General features: G+C 43.7%; 1 protein-coding gene across 1 annotated transcript in view; it reads left to right on the top strand.

Moving 5' to 3' along the window:
- The window catches only part of TANC2 (tetratricopeptide repeat, ankyrin repeat and coiled-coil containing 2), a gene marked incomplete at its 3' end in the record, with an annotated part of 210,504 nt that overhangs the window by 110,437 nt on the left and 81,654 nt on the right, over positions 1–18,413 (top strand). The window contains exons 7-8 of the mRNA XM_084301019.1: positions 2,923–3,109; positions 14,692–14,955. Coding sequence (XP_084157145.1) covers positions 2,923–3,109; positions 14,692–14,955 — 451 coding nt within the window. The remainder of the gene's footprint in view (positions 1–2,922; positions 3,110–14,691; positions 14,956–18,413) is intronic.

Here is an 18,413-nt window from a genome sequence, read left to right as displayed (position 1 = left end):
GGAAAGATGATTGTACCTCTCTTGGACTGAATTTTAATTTGAAGAGTAAATTTTCTGTGTTTTAAGGTTAGTGGATGTTATTTTGCTAGCACTGAGATAAGTTTCAGCAAGGATTTGTTTAAAATACTGCTTGAAACGGGCATAGAAAAACCTTGCCATAAACAATTCATAGTAGTAATCATGCTTTGCATTCTGAAAGATCCCAAACGTGAACTGATAAAATTTTTAGATGCTGTAGTATCGTTGAGGCTAGGAGCAGTGAAGGAGCTGAATCACAGAGCTGGAGAACAGCTGAGGCTGAAGGCACTTCTGGAGATGTTTAACCCAACCCACGGCCCGAGGCAGGCTCAGCTCAGAGCAGGTTGCTCAGGGCTGTCCCTAGCTGGGTTTTGAACATTTCCCTGTCTTCTGTGTCGGGGGCACGGTGGTCCTTTGGCCTATCTCCAGTCTGCTCATCTTGAATGGGGGAGCCCCATCAATGCTGCTTCTTTCACTGCCTGAACCTCAGAAGAAATGCTACCTGATACCGACGGAGTTTATTGTACTGTCAGTGAGTTAAAGGAAATCAACATTGGAAGACATTAACTTAATAGCTCGGGTATACCGATGGGGTCTGATCAGCTGCAATAAATCCGAAGAGACAGTCCCATGGTAGCGGGTAGCTCAGTGCAAGCACCTGCTTGATTCACGAGCAGCAATCCCAAAAGTGCCCCATGTAGGTTGCGTTAAGAAAGACACACACCCCAGCAATTCTAAGTGGCAGAAAATAATGGAATATTTTCATTGAATACTGGCACAGAAGTATTTTTTAATTTCATCAGTAGAATTAATTAGTTAGAAATAGTTTTGGAAAATTAAAAATAAATTTACAGAAATCATGCCAGCATTTAGACATCTGAAGATTGCAGCAAGGGAAAATGAAAAAGGGTCACTGAGAGGAGGCACGTGGCAGGTGCTACAATGGATGCGTGCAACCAGAATGCCCAGGGAGCCAGGATTTATAGAGCAGCCAGCTTGCTGTCGGTTCCTAGAAGGCTACTGGGGGAAAAGAAAGATCTATTTATAAGTGCCTCGAACATAAAAGAAGGGAAAATAACAATAACCGTGATCCACTAGTGGCTCTGCAAATTGGATGGGGAGAGGGGAGCGTTGCTTTGTTTCTCCTGAGGACTTCAAAGGCTGGTCTGGTGGCAGCCGTCTCGCTCGCTGGCGGGATGTTTTATACGGGTACCGAAGGGAGATGATAAATTTCTGGAAATACCGACACGGTTCATTTTCTACCATGATGCAGTCTCAATGTTTAATACAAAAACGGGACGCGGAGCCATCAGGTCAGCGCTCCAGCCCTGACGTACCAACGTGCTCCTTCATGTCAGTTGAGCACAGTTACACTGGTGCAAGAGCAGAGGCACGGGGAGGTGCAGGAGGGTTGGGGCATCCACATGGTGCTGCCCCAGAAGCCCACCCATGGCACTGGGTGCCCCTTTTTTGCCCCACAAGCCTGGGGATGATGCTGTGAGCAAGGGTTCTTACCAGCCGTGTTGGGATTTCTTGGCCAAATTAAATTTCTTCCCAGTAGCTACATGTGGGATCTGGCTTCTGATTTAAAAACCAGTGAATTCTCCATGTGTTGTACTTAAAAAAAGTCCACTCCAGACACCATTTGAGCTTCAAGTATAGAATAGTGAGAAGGAAAAAAAATAATCAGACTTCAAACACATTGTGCAGTTTGTAAGCGTGATGCTTTCTGTGATCACCCTGGGTTCAAATGCTGTGAAAAAGGGAACAGGAATCTGCCTGACTATTGGGGAAGCATTCACATGGAGAACAAGAAATCTCAAACACATTCCAGATAGGGAATTAACCTCTGCTGGTCCTTCCTTGGGACTGGAACCATTTTGTGACAGTGAAAAAAAAAAACAACAACCTGTAGGCAGAGGCGAAAAGGGCTTTGTTTTGTGAAAGGGAAGTAAAAAGTTGCATGTTTGGTAAGCTGTTTTGGGATGGCTGCTCTAAAGTACAGGGTAACGTTGATGAAGTTGCTATGTTAGGTAGACAGGAGCACCTTCCAGTGTCAGCGGGTTTGTTGCTTACAGATATTGCAGGATGGATCTCCAGGAGGAGCTTTTGCCAGGGAAGATTGTGTATCCAGCAGCCTGCGGTTAGAACAAGGGATCTGTGTTGTATCACAGCTTGTTTCAAATCAAATTCAGGAATAATTTTGTTTTCTTAATAAACTGATCTCTGTGCTCAGCATCAGATGTACAAGCTCTTCAAAGTTTCTTGCACACAGTTTCAGATGGGTTCATTCCAAAAAAACTTTTAAAACACCAGTCTTTTTTGTGCTGCTGCATTTTCTGTTTTGTTCTGCCTTTGGAGAGCAACCTTTTCACTGGTACGGGTTGGCTTTTGGCTTTCTTTTTTTTTTAAAAAAAGAAAAAAAAAAAAAACAAAAAAAAACTTTCTATGGTAGGGAAAGCATGCCGGTCCAGGGAAGGGCAGTCTCGTATCTAGATAAGGGATTTTGAACTTCCTCTTTGCAAGGGTGTGAAACCATTGTTGCTTTTCTTGAATGAAGGAAACATTTACAGGGCAAAATAAAAATTGCAGTCCCGCTGAGATTTCTGAGCAGATGTAAATGGCACCGAGGTCTTTGTAGGATTTCCTGCATATAATGTTTCTTGCTGTAAGTGAAGGTGAGATCATGCTGTATGCTTATGACCCTCAAGATTGCTACTTAAACAGAGTCACAGACTTTATCTCACTTTATTGTGCTAGTTTATTTCTTAACTTTCAGTTCCACGTTAACAGACTGCTCAGCGTTTTAATGAAGCGTGCAGTCAGGCTGTTGCTAAATGCCACTTGCTGGATGTTTCCCGCATTGCCCGTTGAATGAGGAAGCTGGAACTTGCTCTTTTCCAGACCTCCGCAGGAACGCAGCGCATAAGCCCCTGCTCCACGCTGACCAGCAGCACGGCCTCGCCGCCCGCCAGCAGCCCCTGCTCCACCCTGCCGCCCGTCAGCACCAGCGTCACCGCCAAGGACTGCACCTATGGGGCCGTCACCAGCCCCACGTCCACGCTGGAGAGCAGAGACAGCGGTATCATAGGTGAGCGTGCCATCTCTCTCCTCCTTGCTCTCAGTTAGTTCCCCTAATGCTAAGCCAGGCAGTCATTGAGGGCTTAACGAGCTTTAGTTTGGATAATATATGTGTGTTTGATAATGAACGGGGTGTTTCCATGTTATTCGTGTTAATGTTTCAGTAACCGAGGTGAATTACACCTCTCTGTCTTCAGCTCCTGATAAATAAATTCATGTAGAGTTGCTGGGAATTGGGAAGAATGTGAGCATACACTGTTTGATGCAAAGTTTTGGGAGTTGTTTAATGGTAAAAGGCAGAGTTTGCCTACCTCATTCTATTTTTGCTTCCCATGTGCCCCCCACCTTTGCTGATTCACACACTTAGTGCAATGTTTTCTTCCCAACTTTTTCTTCCCTCCTTTAATTCTAGTGAGGTTATTTTTTCTGCCAAGTTTTTCTATCGTTCTCTCATCTCCCTCAACTTGCTGTCCGTGCCCATTTATGAGTGTGGAGATGCTAATTTAGAGAGATGCAAACTTTTTGGCCCAAGAAGTGGGACGGGGATGGGCAGTGCCAGGCAGTGGCTGCTGCTTGGGGCTACCATCTTCTCCTGCTACCTCGAGTGATTTGAGAGTGATTTGATCTGTTTTTTCAACGTTTTCCTTGTGTTAAGTCCCTAGCCACTCTTCTTTTCTGTTAGGGGAAGGAGAGTGGATGATGCTATTACCTTCATAGTTCAAAGGCTGTTGGGTTTTCTGTAAAACTATTTGGTGGGGAGGAGACTGTGAAATGTGTCCTTGTGTTACATGTGCAGTAAGTAGTTTCTCTGACTTCTACCATAGCCCTGTTGAACTCATAATTTTAGAGGATTAATGAGAATAATTTTAGATTCTCGCTAGGCTCCACCTCTTCCTAATTGCCAGCGTAAAGGATCTTGAGAAAATAGCATACACAGATTAATTTGTGCTCAGTGGCTGTGAAAGCACAATGGGAGGAAAGAAATTGCTGTGTAATATCAGGCAGAATGGCCCTAGCATGGGTGTCCTCACCAGGATTTTATGTTCAGTGTTTCTCCAGCTAAGAATACTCTACCTTGCCAATGGTTTATGTAGTGCTTAAAGAAGGAGGGAAGAAGAAAAAGGCGGGTTGATAATTCAGGGAGGTTAGTTGTACTGGTGATTAATATTTTGCTTGGCTGATCAGGAAATCTGGGCTTAGTTCAGCTCCTGTATGCCACAGAAACCTTTGTAGCACTTCTGCCTGCATGATCTTAAAATGCAAATATGTAAGCTATTCTGAGCTGCATACCACAGTAGGCTAATGGATTCTGGGAGAGCTCTTTGCAGTGTCACACACCCTTCGGTCTCTGTTTGCGATGCCCCCTGAGCTGGGCTTCCTTCCCTCTGGCCGGCAACAGCCCCGCAAAGCCTGGTTGGGTTGGAGAATGGTGGTGAGTAGAAGTGGGCGTTTGATTTCAGCTGGGTCCTGCCTCTCAGCACACCTGTGAATTAGGTCTAAGAGTGAACGAAGCCTGAAGTGCAGCAGCAGAGGTTGCAAAAATGCGTGTGCTCTGCTTTCATGAGCTGCTGTTACTGCTGCGGTCTGGTGGTACGCTGGGCTGTCAGGTTGGGTTCATCCCCACCTCGTGGTGGGCCCTCCCCTGCCACCACAGGGCCGTGAGGCTGAGGATTCCTGCAGGTAGGTTTCGTCTGGACCTTCTGGTCCAGGGGAAAGGCCGAGAGGTGCGGGTGGTCTCAGCGGCAACCCCATGTGTCCGAGAAGAGTCAGCACGGTGCTGACTCCTGGTGGGATCAGTTCTTGAAGCTTTTTGCTCAGACTCTCTACCATACCCTTCTGTCAGTAGGTCTGTACTGGCATTTTTTTAGTCGAGAACACTTTTCCCCCCTGACAAGGAAGATTCTCTTAGCAATTTCTTTCAGGAGCGCAGATTTTTTTTGCATGGAAAATCTGGGAAGTGAAAGAAGGTGGCTTATCCCAAGGCTATGTTAATGTATCCCAGATGGAAAAGTCATGTAAAAATATGTTCGTATGGAGTAGGGGAAGCACTGTTCAAGGCTCCCAAAAAGCAGTGCTTTCCTCTTCTTGTGTCAGCACTCAAAGGAGAACAGGAGACTTTCTCCCCTTCGTTGCCCCCCCCTTCACTTTGACAATAGTAATTTCAACACCTCCTTATTACGGCCTTTCATACAAGCTGGGCAGCTGTAACAAATTGTGGGGGAAACGGTCTTCTCCAGTCACACTTTCCAGCAGCATAAAAAAAGAAAAAGGGGATTTTTTTAGCCAAGCCTGTTAGCCTGTTTCCATCCCTCTGCTGTCTTCTGCAAGGCTCAAGGGCAGCACAAGCTGGGGGAGGCAGCTTCCCGGGGGGACATGGATGTGGGGTTTTGTCATTCTGGCACTGTTTGGCTGTGAGCTGGGCGTGCAGTGATTTTGTAAGGTGCTCTCTGCACAACAGCAATTCCCTGGGATTCTTTTCACTGCAGAGTACAGCAGCCACGTTGCCCACACGCGGAAGGCAAACCAAAGCTCAGGCGGGCTCTGCTCTCCCTTTTAGTAACACATCAGCTCCTTTGTTTCTGGAGGGTCAGGGATCAGGTTTCCCTCCCTTGCATTCCTGCTTTATTGGATACAGATCTTCTTGTGTGCATTTCCCTCTGTCGTGTTTGCTCTCGGCAACGACGACTGAACTGACATGGCTTTTGGGCTGAGGGGCTTTACGTGGTACCTTAAAAGTGTAAAGCTCTTGGAGATTTCCATGACAAAGCCACTTGGATTTTTTTTTTCCTTGCCATTTTTGTGGAGAGAAAGATTAAACATTTCCCTGGTGTTTTATGTTTCCTGAGCTATGATCCCTCCTGCTCCTCTCAAGTGATGTGAACTGTTAGCTCGTGCACCTCCGCAAAGGTGCATTTTTCTAATAGATGAGAAATGGTGAAATGAGTGATAAAAGTTACAGGTATGGGGAGATCTCCTGATCTCCGTCTCCTGTCTGTCAGTCCTCAGCTGCAACAGGCATCACCTCCAAATCTCAGTCGTGAATCACCACCAGTTTGTATTTTGAGAACAGAGGCTTTAAAGTGTGTCCCAGGTCAGTGTGCTCTGTGTGCAGAATTTGAGAATTAGCGAAGGCCAGAAAACAGATAATTAATAAAACAGTTAATTAAAGTGGGAAGGCAATGCTTACACCATAACTGCATTTCCCCATGTGTTTTTGCTTAACATAAAATGTTTTTGTACATTTTAAGCTCATTTTACATACCCATGTTGCTAGACACAGCACAAACTTGCACGGGCAAACTAGAATGGGCATTTTTGTGCTTAAACATGGATGTGAAGCCCACGTTCCTTAAAGAGGACAAACTGAGCTAAAGAAAGCACACTTGTGCGTGTCACCTGTTCCTTAATTTCAGTTATCACCAGAGAACAGACGTGTCATATCTTTAATCTGCATGGCACGGGGACCATGTCACGCTTAGTGACCACTTCAATAAATGCACCACTTGGGTTGCAACAGCCTTATTTTAATTTTTAAAGCCCTTTGTAGCAAAGGAAAGTTATTTCTACTTAGTTGAAAGAATAACGACAACGTTACAAGCTCCAAATCTTCAGATTCACACACTCATCACCTTTCCCAGCACAAACTTCTTGCAAACTGTGTTGGGTTTTCTTCATCTCAAAGGCTCAAACTGGGTTTAGAAGCACAGTGCAAAGCAGTAGGACAGACAAGGGGAATGAAGGCAGCTGAAGGAAAAATGAAGGGAAATTGTATGAAAAAGGGTTAGTATTTTTTAGCTTTTATATTAGTTGCATTTTATTATAGCAGCTATCAAAAGCAGTAATAAATGTAATCGTTAACTTGCAAAAAAAAAAAGGGGGGGGGGAAGGGTAGGAAAGGGGAGGTGAGCCAAAAGGAGAGATAGGAGCAAGTCAGCCCTTTCTCCTCGAAGCCACTAAATCGTTTTTGTGTAAAGCAGAATGGCTGGTGAAAATGCTGACCTGATTTTAACCTCTGAATAGCTTCCAGGATTTTTTGGCTCCCACTGTATAAAAGCAGCCAACTGTTAATGTTCAAAATCTGCTACTGAAAAGAAAACTGGTCAAGGCATCACGTGCTCCCGCAGCGAGACTTTGTGCTTCTCATCCCGACAGAAGTGGGCTTCTAAAGTTTTGCTGCTTGGATGCAGCAGAAAACACAAAAAGAAATCTCCAACAGTCTTAGGCAAGTCTTAAAATAAAGCAGAGAACATTTCTTGCCAGAACGGGAAGATCACCCAAGTGCTTGTGATGTTTGAGTAGCACTTCATATCATTTAGTAGCAGTCCCAAGGGTATTAAGTGAGCGGCTGCGTTCCCGTGTTGAATCTTCCTGCAGAAGTGACATTTGCAGTGCTGTGATTTACTCCCTGACGAAACGGGGCCGCGCTCCTCCTTTATGTAAACTTCTGTGCTAATCTGCGACGTGTTCCCTGCTTAATGATCAGGGGATCTGAGTGAGGAAACACAGGTGTGATGCTGAGGCAGCTGGAAGGAAAGCCAGTGAGCGGTGTAAATCCTCTTGCACCACTGCTGCAGTGATGTAGGTAGGTCTAATACCACGTGGACCAGTTGGCTTCACTTAAGTTTTGTGGATTTTACAAAGACGACACATAAAGGGTCCCTGTCCCCTCCTGGAAATCTGCCCGGTAGCTTTTTTCATGTTTTCCCCTCCTTGATGCTTTTTGTTCCTCACTCTGACTCCTGACTTTTTATCAAGTTGCTGCTTTCTACAGATTTATGCATACGTTGGTTGAAAACAGGATTGTTAATAAATTCATCTAGGCTGCGTGCGAGGCAGAATAGACACTGCTGACAATAAAACAAGATACATTTGTTTGCAAGTTTAACTGTTTTGAGAAGGGAACAAAGAGCAGCTCAAAAAGCACTTCAAGATAAATTTAACTCAGGTTAAATATTTTTGTGATCTTACAGCTGCTGCGTTTGAATTCTGACAATCTCATCAGTATTATGAAACGTTCTGGTTAATAATGAATAAGATTTCTAACAATTGCAGTTTTTTCTTAGTCTACCCAGCTTCCATTTGGGTTCATTTCCCAAAGGAGGAGCTCCCTGAAAAACGTCTGCCGTTGATGATGATGAGCTTTTGTTCGTTAATGTATCTGCTTATTGTAGGTGATTGGGCTGACAGTCAGAGATGAGAAGGGAGGCTATTTATCAGGCACGTCAGCAGCTGTTGAGCAAAATTGGTGGGATCACAGAATCTCAACCACATCGAGTACAAAAAAATATCGTTTCTGGATCCTGATTAATTTTTTTCTTAATTTCCTTAAAAAGGACAAATTGAGCAAAAGTAAACGTGCACATGTGAAGCAATTCATGGTCAGGGTGAGGAGTGAGGAACCCAACCAGGCATGAAACAACATTTCTGCCTCCCCCCAGAGAAGGCTCCGAGGCATCAAGGGCTGTGTTTGCTACCAAAATCTGGCCCTTAAATATTGGATAGGTAATAGGTTGGCGACAGGTGGTTGTTATGTTTTTTTGGGGGAAAAAAAAAGGTGGAGGTGAGAAAGAAGAGTGTTTAAAGATAAAAGCAGAAGGAAGCAGCCCAGAACACGTGTTACATTAGAACTGTGAAATCTGCTCTGGTTTACTGTCCAGCCTGGTAGATGGAAAAAGAAATGGAGTGAAAAATTGAAAGAAAGACTACACTGAAAAGACTGAGCAGGAGATAGCTAGAGGAAAATTCAAGTTGTTGCTTATATATTAGATTTGGAACCTTTTTACCAGATTTCTTTAATATTCACAATAGAGGACTGTGAAAAATACTCACCACCTTGCTTCAGCAAGTGACGAACTAAGGTTTAGAGAGGAAAGATTTGCTGCTAAGTTTAGTTTCCTGAGCTCAGTATTTGCAGTAACTTGTGCTGTGATGCGGGGAGCGTCCCCGTGCTCTAATCCTGCTTTACCCTTACGTTTCTAGTCTGCAGAGCAAGCAGGTACGAGCCCTTTCTGGCTTGGAGGCATTCATGCCATTCTTCATCCTGCCTGTCAGCCATTGCAGCAGGGAATTCAGATTTAGAACAGCAAGAATATAGGGTCAGCATGATGCTACTGTCAAGGTATTTCTCATTACGTTTCAAGACCTTTTGTGTGCTTACTGTGATTTATAGTAGCTTGAGGCTTGGAGCAGAAATTGGTTTACCTGGTTAATCTCTGTCTTTTCATAGGATTGTTTATGCAAATTAGACCAATTATTTTTTTTTTTCCCCCTATTTGAGACCACTGTTGTAAGAGAAGTTAAACTTAGGAAGAACAAGGTGGATTTTGACCTCAAAACCAGGGCTGGTTTAAGGTTGTGGTTTGGTGGTTGGTGGTTTTTTTTTTTTTTTTTTTTTTTTTTTGCTTGGATAAGCCTTAAACTTTCTGTCTGATGGTGTCCAGCAGAGAATAACTCCCCATCTTTCTCTAAAAGCACCCAGTGCTCCAGAGGCCAGTCGTGTACCGGTTGCAGTGCCCAAGGCTGCCTCCATCCCTGGGGAAGGATTTGGGCTTCTGGTTTGTGCCAGCCCAGCTTTTCTGCTTGGCAGCCAAGCTCCTGGGGGCAGTCTGGGGCGACTTGGCTATATTGAGGTGTATCTTTCTGCGGCTGAGTTTATGAAGGCTTATGTAAATTGGGGTAAAAAAAATTATTTTACTCCTTGTCAAGTCATACATTTTAGCTAGGACATCTCTGATGTGATAGGGCAAGTTGTATTTTATTGTGTTACTGGATGAGAGTGAAATGAGGTTAACCTGCAGTGGCTCCACGAGTGCTTCTGGTATCCAGTTTCAGGGCAACATATGAGGCTCGCTGCTCTGCTGCAGTTACTCTTTAAGGCAACAAAATCCCTGTTTCCTATTTGAGATGCATTATAAATCTCTACATACAATTAATATCAGAGCTGTTGCTCGTCATAAAAAGGTAGCTGTAGGAAAGTGCTTTTTTCTTCAGCTCCATCTGCAACGTGAGCATGAAGGTTGACATTTTCCAGGCATGATCTCTGCCTCGAGGAGAATTGGATGGGATGCTAAAAATCCCCTCACGTGTTTGACTCGAGACAAATGCAGTTGAAAGCCTCGTGCTCCAGGGCACAGGCCAACCTGCAACTACATTAGAAATAATATTTGCTGTCCTGTAAATACAGGATATTTCTTAGGGATGTGTAGCACTGGCTTCAGTGACATCTGGGATGCTGTCTCAGATGCACCTTGGATGCAGTTCTGTTCTTTCCCAAAGAAATAAAAATATTTTAAAACATGCTGTTGGTAAAAAGTTCTAACCACGATGTTTCGCCAAAGGAAAGGAGCCACGTCAGGGTTCGAAATAAAAAGCTTGACGCAGGCAAAGCATCAAATCCTCTGCTGAGGTAAAAGGCAAGCGTGAGTCTTGAATGCTAAAAGCAAGATGGGATTGTAAAAGGGCCGCTGGTGCATCTCTGGGGTGTCTCCCCGCCCGGCATCAAAGCACACATCCTCAAAGAAGCCGAGGCAGCGCCGCTCTCGCCGATACCGTTGGTGCTGTTACAGAGGGTGGTGTTAAAATCTTGCAGGCAGAGATAGGGCAAATCCCCCGGGAGCCGTGGTGATTGCACAGGGGTGCCTCCGCGCCTTGATCCTGCAGTGAGAGGGTCTGTGAAGAGCGGTGCGGTGCTCTGATGCTTCACACGCCTCAAATTCTGTCCTCAGATTAAACACGGTGTGAACTGCATGCCGGCTGATTCACAGGGGATATGATCTGTATAAGCACCCATATTTATCTACATGTGCTATCACTGGGGTGCTGTGGAGAACCACAGACATTTCTCCCTGCCTCTCGGGTCTCTCCTGTTCAGCACAAGGCTCCCTTGGGTGCCCCCGTCCTGCTCCGTCCCTGCATGAATCCCTCCCGTAAAAAAATTCCCAGCAGTGTCTGAAGGCCTCTTTGGATCTTTTATAACCCTTTCATTAAGAAAGGATTAATTCCGTCATCTCCATCAGTGTGACATCTGCATTGTCATATCCCAGTTTGCTAATTTCTGACTTTGTGGTGCTATGGACCACCCGCAGGGACACTGACCCTCTTCATCCCCAGGCTGTGACATCCCGCATCCTTCGAAGCCCTGAATGTGTCCCACACAGCTGAAGCGTTGCCAGCAACGAAAACTTCAAATACTGGGTTTTTGGTGGGCCAGGCCATAAATGTCCCTGCAGCCCCTTTTAGCGCTGGCACAATTCCAACACTGTAATGCCAGGTTTTGGTCTGTTGGGATCTTTCGCCTTTAGGGCCTCCTTTTCTCAGCCCATCGGCTGGGTTAGTGCCATAGTCAGGAATTACAGAGCCACGAAATCTCCACGGATTAGTGCTAGATACTTGCAGGTGATTTAGCTCTTTAATCTAACCGAAGTAGTATCAGCAGGAATTTCAACATGAGAGTCAGTTTTTAGCATAATCTGATGTTCTGATGGTCTCCTTATAGCTCTGTACACCAAAATCTGCTTGAGGATGGAAACATGGCCAGCGGTGTCATGGTGCTGGTGCACGGTTCCTCGCCAGACAGCCTCACCCCACCCTCTCCCCAGCACTAAACTGCTTTAAGCTGCAGAATATTTTTATCATGTAGGTAGAGTTCAGGTACATTAATGACACAACAGCAGCCCTCTTGTGAATTTGGTCAGGATTCAGCCCAGGGGTGGCTCCTCTTTCCCCACGCAACCGTCCGAAGAGCTCATTCCTGCAGAGCACAGTTAATCCCCTGCAGGGAAATTAAGAGGTCGTGGGGACGCCTGCTTGCACACCCGAACGTCTCAAGGCAGCCCCTGTCCTAGAATCCCCTCTGCAGCTCTGTTCTTTGGAAATTTTGGGGTGTGCAAATGGCAAACCTGCAGAAATAATAATAATTCGCAGCTTTTCTTCTGGCGACAGGTGTTTATGGGCTTGATCCTGTCTGGAACTTAAATGAAGTTCTTTCTACCCAAGAAAGTCTTTGCACTTTTTTTGTACCTAAACCTCACTTTTTGACCCTGGTTATCGCACTGAAACAACCTGAGTTGGTGCACGTAATGTGAAATTTGTGAGATTCAGTGTTGCTCACCCAAAAGTCTGTGGCAAGGTGGTGGTTGCTGAGCTCCAGGAGCTAGGGACAAGCCCAGCTCTGGGGTGGTGCTGGTGGCTCACGTTGCTGACTTATAGATAGCCTCACGCTTTTGTCTTTTAAATAAAATGAAAATTGTTTTGGTTTAAAATAGCTCATAGAAGAGATTAACTCCACAGAGTAATCGCTTCCAGCCTGTGTAGCCGTGCTTGTATCATCCCGGGCTGTTCAGGAGGTAAATTGATCTGCAGGGAGCAATCCGAAATACCTGATTCAATGAAGAGTTTGCACATAAACAGCCTTAGTGTAAAACAGTGAAAATCATGTTTACAATGAACACAAATTGACAATTAGAAAAGAGACCAGCAGGGTTTATTATCATTTTTTTGTCACTTCATTAAGAGAAATCTTATTTTGACGCATGGTTATTTTGTTTTGTCCTCAGTTTAATGTATGAAGATGACTGCTTTCAGCTGCTGACGTGTCTCTACCGAGATTAATTAGAAATATACTGGGGTTGTATAAATTAATGATTTTTTTTTCTGTAAATGGACGACACAGCATGCTTAGCACCTCAGAGCCAGACTTCTGAAATGGAGTTTTTCTGGGAAACAGTAAAAAATCTGTTTATTGATATTAAGCAGTTTAAGGGAGCAAAAGAAATCTGTGAACATCTGCTTCTTGTTTTTATCTTATTTTATCACGTTAACATGTAAATGTGTTCACCTGACAGCGCGCTGTGTTTAAATGCCAACATTTGTGAAGATACCGGTTCTTATCTGTTACCTGTGTTGGTTTTAAGTTTTAAACAATGATGCAAACAGATACATTTTGGAAACCTTGATGAGGTACAAAAGCACTGATCTCACTTTATGGATGGGAAGCACAACCCTGAGAAATAAATAGGTCCAAAAGGTAAAGGCGAAGCCGCACGGGCTGTGTTGGGATGGACACAGATCAGGCACTTCTTGCACGTCTTGGTGGTTTTTTTTGGTGATTTTGTGGCTTCAGATGAAAACTTTAACTCTGGTTCACGTTATAGTGACATTTAACGAGTATAATTCATGCAGATTGATCCTTGGACATTGAAATGAATGGTTTTGCACTGGGGAGAGAGTCGAGCAGCCGGCTTGGCACTTATGGAAGGAGAGCAGCATCGGCCCTGATTTTAAGTGCCTGAGGCTGCCTGTTTTGTCAGAGGGGACAGGGCAGCTCTGGCAGGGTATTTCTGAGTCCAATTGGATGCCTATCATCAGGCGACACCCATCATGTGAACAACCAACTTAAATATGTAGTTCTCCGCTCCCGAATGAATTTGGAAAAACAAACAAAAGAACCCTTACCCACGTGCAATTAAACAGCAGCCTCCTTTAGGTGCTCTTTGCCTGGAGCCTCTTCTTTAGGCTGCTTGCCTTCAAAAAGTAGCCAAAGCTTGGCAAGGCTTTAGCCTAAACACACGTGAATCTTAGGAGTAATTAGCTGTTTGCATTCATCAAGACAAAAATAAACGCGGGGCTGGTTGTCAATGAGGCAGCAGAGCTGCAGGACTGAGCTGTTGTGCGGGCAAGGAAGGCTGCCCCTGAGGAAGCCTAACAGCGGGGTTTGTGCTGCAAAAAGAGGAGATGCTGCTGTGCCCAGGGACAGATGGCAGAGAAATTAGCGGAGAATTTGGGCCTGGAGTGGTATTTACCATGGCTAAGTGAAAATGACGTATTTCAGTGGATTTATGTGATAAGTATTAGCGAGTACATCCACAAGCACAGCGCGCCTGGGGCTCAGGAGTAGGCAGGATGGAATTGTGTTTCAGGGTTTGGAATAGCAGTAGGAATCTGCACAGTTGTGGCAAGTGAGAGGATAGTGAGTTATATGTTAATATATCAACAGTCCTACTCTTTCAAGTCAAGCAGTACGAGGGAAAATGTATGGATTGCATTTAAAGCTTGATATAAACAGCTGTAAATCAAACGAGACATCGAGTTCAGTTTCTGAACCAAACGAATCCATAAGAATTAATTGTTTGTGCAAGTCAGGTGTGGGTTTTTATGTGATATTTCATTGTTAAACCGTGTTTATAAATTATATTGCTAAGTTTATAAATTTCTGAAATTATTCTCTGAAAAGGTTGTAACTGTGATGCAAATCGAAAGATATTTGGAGCACTGATAAAGTTTCTTCCTTAATCATTTCTAGTCTTTCTGGAATTGCATATTCTAATACAACATTGTACATAATTTTTAATACTCTTTATAATTATAAATGGCTTTTAACAGTATGAGCCAAGACATTATAGCTTAAATGTTCTTTTAGAAGTAGTAAGCAGAAGTAGTATCATTAAACTAAATTCCATCTCTGATTTATGTGCATGTGGAAAATATGATGAGCATCAGTTTTGGCACTTGCGTTGCACAACTTCGTGTATAGCAGCATGTATGCAAGCAATTCTTTCTTTGTTAGTCATTTTGTTTGTAATTTCTTCCTTCAAGCTACTTTGACAAGCTACTCAGAAAATGTGGAACGCACAAAGTATGGAGGGGAGAGCAGTAAAGAGCTTGGATCTGGAGGAAACCTGAAACCCTGGCAGTCCCAGAAGTCCAGCATGGACTCCTGCTTGTATCGCGTGGATGAGAACATGACGGCCTCAACCTACAGCTTGAACAAGATCCCGGAAAGGAACCTGGAGACGGTCTTGTCCCAGTCAGTGCAGTCTATTCCTCTTTACCTTATGCCACGGCCAAATTCAGTAGCAGGTAAGAAATAAACATTTTTGCATTTATGTCATTATTGAAATCAGAGACACAGCATATACATACCGCAGCCTTTTTCATGTTATCATTACCCACAGAGGAGTCTCCTTTTTGTAGTCGTTATCATTAAGTGTGACAAAAATTGTCTGTCCGTTTGACTTATTACTTCTACATGGAAAATTCCTGTGGGGAAGACTGTTTCTGATGTAGTTTAACGGTTATTTCAGTAATCTGTGGTGTCATTTTTACAAAATTGTGCAACTGTAAGATTAGTGGAGAGTATATTTATTAAAATAAAAGTAATTCTTTTTTATCATTACAATGCAAATATAAATATAAAATGCTCAGGTTTAAAGTACTGCATAATTCCAGGACAGTCATTTATACTCTTTCGAAGGAATCTTGGTAAGAAAAATCAGGTGTCTGATCTCTGATGATCAAAAGAACTTCAGAGTTAAGAGAATTATGAAAAGTTTCCTGCAGAAAAGTTGCTGTGGATCCAATCTCTTGATGGGACTTTGCCCTGCCTGCATTAGCACACGTGTGCATCCACTAACTCAGCTTTTGCAGCATCTGGGATTTGCTAATGACTGAGCTTTTTCTTTTGGCACAGCATCAAAATTTTCTTCATTTAATTTCATAGCCACTATTTGAGAGATCCTTAAATGATGCTGTGACATAGCTTGGTAATGTCTTAACAATCTGCTAAGTTCATCCCTCAAGTTGGTAACAGCAGGAACAAGAGAGAGGATCAAAAATACTAAAGCTTTACTGAAAAGCTTCTTGCCTGGAATTATTTTTCCTTGCTCAGCTATTTTTTTCTTCCTGGGTAACTTTTTGGGGGTTAAAAATTACATTCAGATGGTCTGCATGTCTGGCTATATAGACATGTGGAGAAACCTTTATCTTTTTGTAGAGTCCCGGAAGGATTCTCCTTAGAAATATTAGTCCAAAAATTCTGAACTGCAAAGAGCCCAGGAGACTGTTGGTTAAAATAGCATTGCTGGTCCACCCAGGCTGTGTTGCATAACTAGATTAAATTTCCTTTTTAATCCCACTTTGGAAAATCAAAGGCCTGAAAGCAATTCAGAAATGAGGTTTTTTAGATGCTGAAATGCGAAGCCCCTAAGCGTGGTGGTTAAACAACACGTGCCATGTGCTTAAACCTGAAAGAATAAATGCATGGCATTTCAGATCAGAAAGAGATGATAAAAATGAAAGCAGGAAACTCCACTTGCGAAGCTTCATTATTTAGGCTTTGGGTTCACTTCTTAGAAGTGATGTGCCGACACTTGCAGAAGAAACCAGGGCTGGTTACTATACACTTAAATACCTGGGTTTCAGTAGAAAACCATTTAGCAAAGTTCAGGAACGCCCTTTCCTTCTGTATCTTTGCGCTTTTTAAAATATGTCAGCTAGCACACATACCCCAGAATAAACAGTTGTAGGAATAGCTATGGAGAAGAGGACAAGATTTGGCTGAACCTTTTGTCATTGACTGCCCAAATGTTATTTTCTCTAATTTTACTGCCCGAAGAGTCAACCTGCTCTGTCTGCAAACTCCACCATCCTGCGTGAGCGCCTCACCTTGTGTAGCCAGGTGATGGCCATGGTCAGCAGACTAATCTGACTGAAAATGAACCCTCCAGAAAACACACACATTAATTTTGAGCCACAGGTTCATTAGTGTGGGGGCTGAAGGCAGAGCACCTGGCAGCGGATGGAGCGGGGAGCAGCCTGTAGGTGGTTGTAGCAGGGTGGTTTTCCACACTGTAAGCTAAGGATGAAGCCACACCTTTGCTAGCACTCACTGTTCTTCTTTGTTGGTGTTTTGCAACACAGCCAAACAGTCTATTTATACACAAACAGTCTGTTCCATTGCACGGCAGCACTTACACCTTGTGCCTTTTTTCTTTTTTTTTTTCTGCAGTTTTCTTAAACTGCTCCTTGTATATCTTCCAAAATGGAACAAAAACGTTCATTTCTATGCCGGGCTTACAAATGCAGTCAGTGTCGTGTATGAATCCCTCCAGCTCACAAATGGAAGCCATTCTCCCAACATGTATTGATCCAGTCTTGCACTTAGTTGCATAATACGTCTTCAGAAGCAATTAAAAGCAATTTATTGCAAACACTTTCTCTTGGAAAAACCCTGGAGTACCTTAAAATGCCAAAGCGGGATGTTTGTAGAGATGGGAGGTTTGGTAGAGCACTTCTGGGTCTTGGTAAATCACTCCGATCCCTGGGTTGCTGTGTATGCGATGTGATTTTTTTAAGTTGTGGGAACAGTGGGAGCACTTCCTTTGCGTGAGCTCAGTTGGGGCACATATGGTGACCAACACTCAGTGAATTACTGCACGGAGCATAAAAGTTGCTGGGCAATTTTATGGTTTGAAGCCAGAAGCAGCTGTGAAGGGCACCGCTGTTGTGCTGGGCTGCCAGCATTTCACAGTACTTAATTGAAAGAGAAAGGAGAGCTGGGGTGCGAGAGGGAGGGGGCAAATTGTCCTGAGCTCAGTCGTGGGAGAGCTGAAAGGGCTCGGGGTCACACACAACTCACAGACAATAAATTGCTCGCAGCTTGGCTACGAGTTAAAATACCACTAATAAATTAGAAGAAAATTAAACAAAACGTGAGCATGGAGTCATAGCATTAATACCATGCTTGCAGGGGGAAAAAAAAGCTAAGGAAATTCAGGGACCAGAGCTGCTGATTCTTTTCTCTTAATATCAGACATTAACAGCTCTTAGTTATGTTTTAATTATTGCCACCATACCCCAGAGCCCTGCACCGTCAGCTGGTGCGGTCCAGCCACCAGCCAGTCCTCCCTGCCTTCTGCTTCCACCAAGTCTTCTCGGAGCTAAATATGCAGCTCAGCTCCTAAAATTGTTTTCCTGCACCATTCTCAAACAAATGTGGAGAGAAACCCAGCTCTGCCTCCAGAAAGTCTCAGTATTCCTATTTTCTGCTAACAAATACCTCTGTGATATGGCTCAAACCCACTAAAATATATTTTGTTTGTTTGGCTGACGTTGTATTATGCTGTATTAAATTAATGTTAAAAAAATAAGAGAAAAGCCAATTAAAAATGTTCTTTGTTGTAATTAGGGAAAGCCCCTTCACTTCCTACATAGAGGGAAGCTCCCCTATAGGGAGCATTTTGAGAGGTACCAGTACCTCTCCAGAGCATGACCTTGCAGTACAAAGCAACCTGCCTCCATTCTTCCAGTATTAACAGCAATTTTTCTAGCTGTGTGGCATTCACAAAGCATAATTGAGTAATCACCAGTTCTAATTGAAACCCCAAATCTCAAAGCTAAAATGAAAAAAAGTTAAAAAAAAAAAAAAAAAAAAAAAGAAGAAGAAGAAGGAAAGGAACAGAGTGGAGCCGTGTACAGAACCAGTTCAAGGTAACGAGTGAGCACGTTAGGGGTGATAAGATGGAAAAATTTCTGTTTAT

This window comes from Netta rufina (genome assembly GCF_964035555.1).
Source record: "Netta rufina genome assembly, chromosome: 24".
In the NCBI taxonomy this organism is placed as follows: Eukaryota; Metazoa; Chordata; class Aves; order Anseriformes; family Anatidae; genus Netta; species Netta rufina.
The sequence above is the reverse complement of the archived record's forward strand: the minus strand, read 5'-3'. Positions and strand labels throughout refer to the sequence as shown.